Genomic DNA, 5,911 nt, shown 5'->3' on the forward strand with positions numbered 1-5,911 from the left:
TTTGGACCCTGTGTCGATTTCAGAAAATCTTTAACAAATTTAAACTTGTGGCACTATTCTTGTTTTAATTTCCCAAAATTGTAAGTGATATAATTGTGACTCAGCAAGAATGGTCTCATTGCCTCTCAAAAATCTTAAAATGAAAATAAAAATCATGCTGATGATGAAGAAAATTAAACTTTTGGGTTAAACTATTACTAACTAATCTGCTTGTCTTGTGCAAAGTTAGGTAAGTTTAGCTAAAAAAACACAGCTTGATAACCAGACAAATTCTGTTCTTAATTTTTATTGCACCATCCCAGTACAAACACATTAAAAAGAAGAAAAAAAACTTAAATATGCTTTTAGGAACAGGCAAATATAACATAAAATAATATACAAAATACACACGTTCTATCATAGTCATAAATGGAAGTAATGCATAAAAATGAACACAAGCTCAACAGATGCCACCTCTGTGCTTCATCACATCTCACTGTTGAACACATGAGCAGAAACAGCATCAGCTGAGGTAAGCACCTTCTAAAACTATGAATAAATCACAGTTTAGACACAGTAAACAAACAGGTTTCAATTTACAACGCAGTATCAGTCATTAACACATGAAGAGCATTATCTGTTCATGTGTGAATTTAAATATATTATAAACTATTTACAAAGAAGCGCTTTTCTATTAGAACCAACAACTAGGATCTTATCATCATTCTAAGTGGGAATCATGACTTTTTGCCAGCATTGCAGTAAAGAACCATAGAAACCACCATGGCTGCAATCTGTGGGAGAAGAAAACTCATTAATGGTTGATCAGATTTATTAGAAAAAAATTTGTTTTACTTTCTTTTAAGTATATGAAGCAAAAAAAATGTTAAAACATGAAGAAAAAACCCCAAAACAAATGGTGTAACAATGTACCTCAATAGCAGCTATTCCGAAAGCTACGCCAGCAATGATGAAAGAGTTATCCTCCAACACCGTCACCAGTTTAGTAAAGCAACCTGGAATGTCCTGAAATGGATGGATTTTAGTTGAGTAAAGGACAGGAACCCAGTGCTTCTTTATATTTTTGAATGAAGCTAAACAAAATAGAGTTGGTCTCATACCACTTGTTGCACTTCCGTCAAACTACATTTTCCGTCCGGTGTTCCGCAGCATGGGCCAGGGTATTCACCTTTCAGCTGGTTAAAAGGCGAGCCATCAAAGTCAGTGTAGTTCTTGTATCCACAGCACCTGAACTGCAAAAAAAAAAAGTATTAATTAAAGAGCTACTTTACAAAGAAATGCCTCTGTGAAACACAGCTTGCACTATGCTGATTAACAAGGAATAAATTCAGCACCTCCTTCATGGCTGTATCCCACAGTGTGGTCATGTCATTTGGATTCCCATATTTGCTTTGAATGGCCGTTTTCACATCATCTTCCAATTCCTCAAACAATTCATCCACCTGAGAATGAGAAGCAAACAGTAACCCGTCATGCAATGAAATCACTTTCTTAATGAGATCTGTAAACCTTAAGACCCAAAAAGGGCCTGGTTTACTTTTCAGAAGCTCTTACAACATCAGTGAAGACAAACAGCACAATGGCTCCTGCAACCTCGACGAAGAAGATGATTAGCATAATGCTGAAAAACTGAAGGGACAGGAGACAACATACTTTTTATTAGTGCCCAGTAAATAAAACAAAATGGTTACAATTTGCCATATACCAACTCCCAGACCGGCTATGCCACACAGCTGCAAGAATAACAAAGCATTAGAGAAGATCTGAAACAAAATGCAACAGCATGACATTTCAACACATTAATGATGACCCTGCTGCTGCTGCACACGCAAATATTAGTCAATTAATTTAACAGTGGTATTATCACAGCTGGAAATAGTGTGATATTAAAAACAATTCTTGCAGAGATTTTCAACATAATAAAACAAAATGGTAACATATCAATTCAGGGTATTTTATACAGCATCAATTCACAAAACATGTCATCTCAAGGGACTTTACAATTTAACCAGATCTAGTTGGTTGAATTCAAAATGTCCTATATTGTTGTTCCCATACTTACAAAGATGGCACCATTGAAGATGAACATCATGACTTTGAGGAAACCTGTGCACATCTTGGCTGATTTGTGCTAATGGACAGAGGAGAAAAAGATCAGTTTAGAAAGATTCTGTCTCTTAACTACTTTATTTTTGATTTCCTGTTTCACATTTTCTAAAAAAATAAATAAATTAAAAAAAAAAACGAAACAAACAAACAAAAAAGATTTGCACAGACTAAAAACACAAGTGGACACAGAATGGGACAAACAGGATTAGGTTTGGTGAAATATTAACCCTGGTAATCTACAGGGAAAAAAAACCCAGAGGGCATCTGTAATCTTCTTTAAGTATTGCACGTTTTTCATGCTCACAGAGGGCACAGTTTCTCTTGAAGTATCACTGAGGCTGAATACTCAAAAGGCATATTACTACAGAAGTAGTAATTTCAGTATAAATAAATGTTATATGTTAACTTGTTAGACTACTGTAGCTATGTAAACATCAAAATAACACCTCAGGTTCACTCAGCAAAAGAATTATGATTGTCGGAGCTGATGCCTGACCTCACAGCCAAGGGTTTATGGTTTCAAACAACACCTTGTTCTAAAGGTCCAGCACTGTAATCTTCTCTAAACAAAAGCACCATAAAAAGCATCCTTGAACTAAATGTTGCACCATTAATACTTTTCCTCCTTTACCGTTGAGCTGGGTTTTATAGTTACTGACACAGAAGGATAATTTATCCTGCTCCTTTTACAGTGTATGTGTTATTTCTTTTGACAGAAATGTACACGTTAAAAAAATGTTAATTTTTTTGTTCTGTTTGATGGAAAAGAGTTTGATTTTCAGTTTGTTAAAACTGGAAAAAAATAAGGTTTTTTTTAATTTGGGGGGGGAATCAAGAAAAAAAAAAAACAAAAAGCCTGGGGCAAAAAGACTTAAACAAATAAGTATTCTGGTAAAAGGTACAATAAAGCATATGGTCATACCTTTACTGCAGAGATGACTGAGTGTCCGTTGAGGTCTGAAACTTCAGGAGTGTGTGTTCAGGGATGCTTGAGGCGCCCTTTTATCATCCACAGCTTTCACCCAGACACACGCAATCTAAAGCTTGTGACCAATACGTCATCAGGAATCTGATAGCAGGACTAGGAGAGCAAAGTCCTTATAAGCAAAGTCCATCCGAATTCAACTTTTATGGGAACCATGTAAACTGTTCATTCAAATTTAGCTAACTCATCACTTTGAGCATATTCAACAATTACAATAATCAAATTGGGATTTTAACATATAACTCTGATGAATAATAAAAAAAGAAAAATAAGAAAATATCACATAACTTGACAACTTGTATCAGAGGTTAATTACTGACGTAAAAACGTCACGGAAACATGTGGTAATGTATGAGGAGTTGGATTCCTTTATTGCTTTATTGTAACGATTTCAAAGATAAATGGTTTTGTCTCATAGACATAGGATGAAGCTTAAACCCATTTGTTCCATCTCATATCTACAGTATTTTCAAGAAATGACATCATCCTGCAATATACACATGAATTTTTTTTTTTTTACGGCAGTAAAAGAGGTACTTTTATTTATTGATTTTTTATTTTTTTTTGTTATAGACCAAGACAAGCTAACTTGGTATTCACACTGCTTTGCTCTGATACCCACAAATAAAATCCAGTCCAACTTCCGGTTGTCTCACTCTTCAGGTGTCTCCTAAACTCGAGTCTACCTGTCTATAATATATGAACAGCAGAACAACATTCCTGCTTTCAATTACATAAAAATATTCCAAGCTTCGACCACTTGGCAGAGTTTTAGTTTATTTCTTTGTCCAATAGCAGAGGATAGTGCTACAGCAAACATGTTTGAGAGACCTGGCGTTTACGGCATAATAGGAAGAAAACAGATATTGTTGAATGAAAGCGGTATAAGAATTAGTTTGTCATGAGACAGGTAGGAAACTCATCAAAGATGTGGAAGGAGCAGCTCTGTTTAGATTCTTTAGACCAGTTGAACTTCATTCAAAGTACAATCTAGAGTGGATCAATTAACTCAGCATATTACCCCTGCACAAAACACAGGGATGTTTTTCTTCACCAGGGAAATTGGTTAATCTTGATGAGAGAATAAAGGGTGATCCTGGAAGAAAAGTGTGGGGTTACCAGGGAAAACAACCCTGAACATTTAATCAAAGCTTCTGGGTCAATGCACTTCAGTTTAGTTTACTTATACATCACCAATTTACAGTATGTGTTGCTTCAACAGGCCACACGACAAACAAATCCGGTTTATAGTGTATATAAATAGTCATAGAAGAACATGACCTGACCATAAAGCTAAAGCACAGACACAATGAGTGATTATGTTGGTGTAGTTTAAAATTCAATGCATGTGCAACGTTTGTTTCGAGGACATGAATAAGAGCCGTTCATAATCCATATAACTTTAAAGTTCTTATTTAGTTTAATATACATGTTTAGTTTATTATACATGTTTATTTATCCATATTTAGTTTTCCTTTATAGCTAAATACTTTATGTAGGTTTATATATTTGAGAGACTATGGCTTCTGAAGCATCGGTGGACAAAGTACTCATCTTTAGTACCTGAGTACAAGTATTGATGTTAATAGTCAAATTTTACTAAACTACAAGTAAAAGTTACTCAGTTAAAAATCTACTCAAGTTAAAGTAGGCAACTACTTACTTTTGAAACTACTTAAGTATTTAACATTTCTGTGTAATTTTCAACAAAGAAAAAACAGCAACAGCAGATTAAAAAGCTAAGCTGAGCCAAAAGGAACAACTTCCTCTACATATAGTGGAGTAGAAAGTACAATATCTGACTTTAAAATGTAGTTGACTAAAGAAAGTCAAAAAAGGACTTAAGCATAGAAATCAAGTAAATTTACTTTGTTACTTTCTACCACTTTATAGAAGTTAGAAGTAAGACCTTGTTCCACGAGGATAGAGGTCTGTGAAAGAGCCTTCGGTTTAGCCCTGTCGCCAAAACCGAGCCAGCTTGTTCTAAAACAAATCTGCAGCAAAACTAAAAACATATATCATTAGAGAAAAAAAATGCATCACGAAAGCGGGAATTACTGTTAATTTCTTCAATTTTACTTTATATAGTTACTCCTTTACCTTTTCAAAACCAATATCTGATTTTATATTGTTTTGTTTTTCAGTGTTTGATTCAGAAATGTTTGAATGTTCAACACCAAATCTCCTTTTTAGTGTTAATTCAAACAGTAACCAGTGTGGCTCCATATTTTACCATCCACCGTTTTGCTTTTTTTATATTTGCATTTGTTGTGCTTTTATGTTCTTTTCTATTCCCAGCCAGCTGGGAATTTATGTTTCTGATACTTTAAGATGTTTATTGCCCTCCCCTGTAGGAGTGGTAAAATATCTTATTTAATCAGATATTATTTCATCTGTTATATAGTGTTTATGACACACAGTCCTACTAACTGTGTGTTAGAACAATAGATGAAAGATTGATTCGAGCACTAATCATGGTCAAACAGTTAATAAGACACCAGGCATCTGAGGAACACATAAACACTAATGTTATATCAGTGTTTAACCCTTAGTGAATAAAGCTTGTCCAAGCTTCAGCAACAGCTCAACACATATTCCTGTAGCATAGCGTAGCATGCAGTCTATTCTTTAGCGTCAATTATCGTTGTCTTTACTCAGCAGTAAACACGTGATATGATTAGCATCATCAAAAGACTTACTGTTTGTTCTGTCCCTAATTATGCCAGACCTACAAACCTTTTTTGCAGAAGTCCCCCAGCTGTTATTCACCAAAGCTGCGTGTTCTCCTCTGGTCATCCTATCAAGATGAAATCTGGA

The 5,911-nt window shown here is 34.8% G+C and overlaps 1 protein-coding gene across 1 annotated transcript; it reads right to left on the bottom strand.

Annotated features, from left to right (window-relative positions):
* Window positions 1–407: 407 nt before the first annotated feature.
* On the bottom strand, window positions 408–2,131 carry LOC107080799 (tetraspanin-1-like; the record flags this gene model as incomplete). The annotated part of the gene is made up of 7 exons (XM_015369004.1): window positions 408–773; window positions 913–1,005; window positions 1,101–1,232; window positions 1,335–1,442; window positions 1,555–1,629; window positions 1,692–1,733; window positions 2,063–2,131. Coding segments are annotated over 7 exons (576 nt in total), but the record flags the coding sequence as incomplete, so codon positions are not given.
* Between the last annotated feature and the right edge of the window lie 3,780 nt (window positions 2,132–5,911).

Source organism: Cyprinodon variegatus, unplaced genomic scaffold (assembly GCF_000732505.1).
Source record: "Cyprinodon variegatus isolate N-32 unplaced genomic scaffold, C_variegatus-1.0 Scaffold2339, whole genome shotgun sequence".
Taxonomy (NCBI): Eukaryota; Metazoa; Chordata; class Actinopteri; order Cyprinodontiformes; family Cyprinodontidae; genus Cyprinodon; species Cyprinodon variegatus.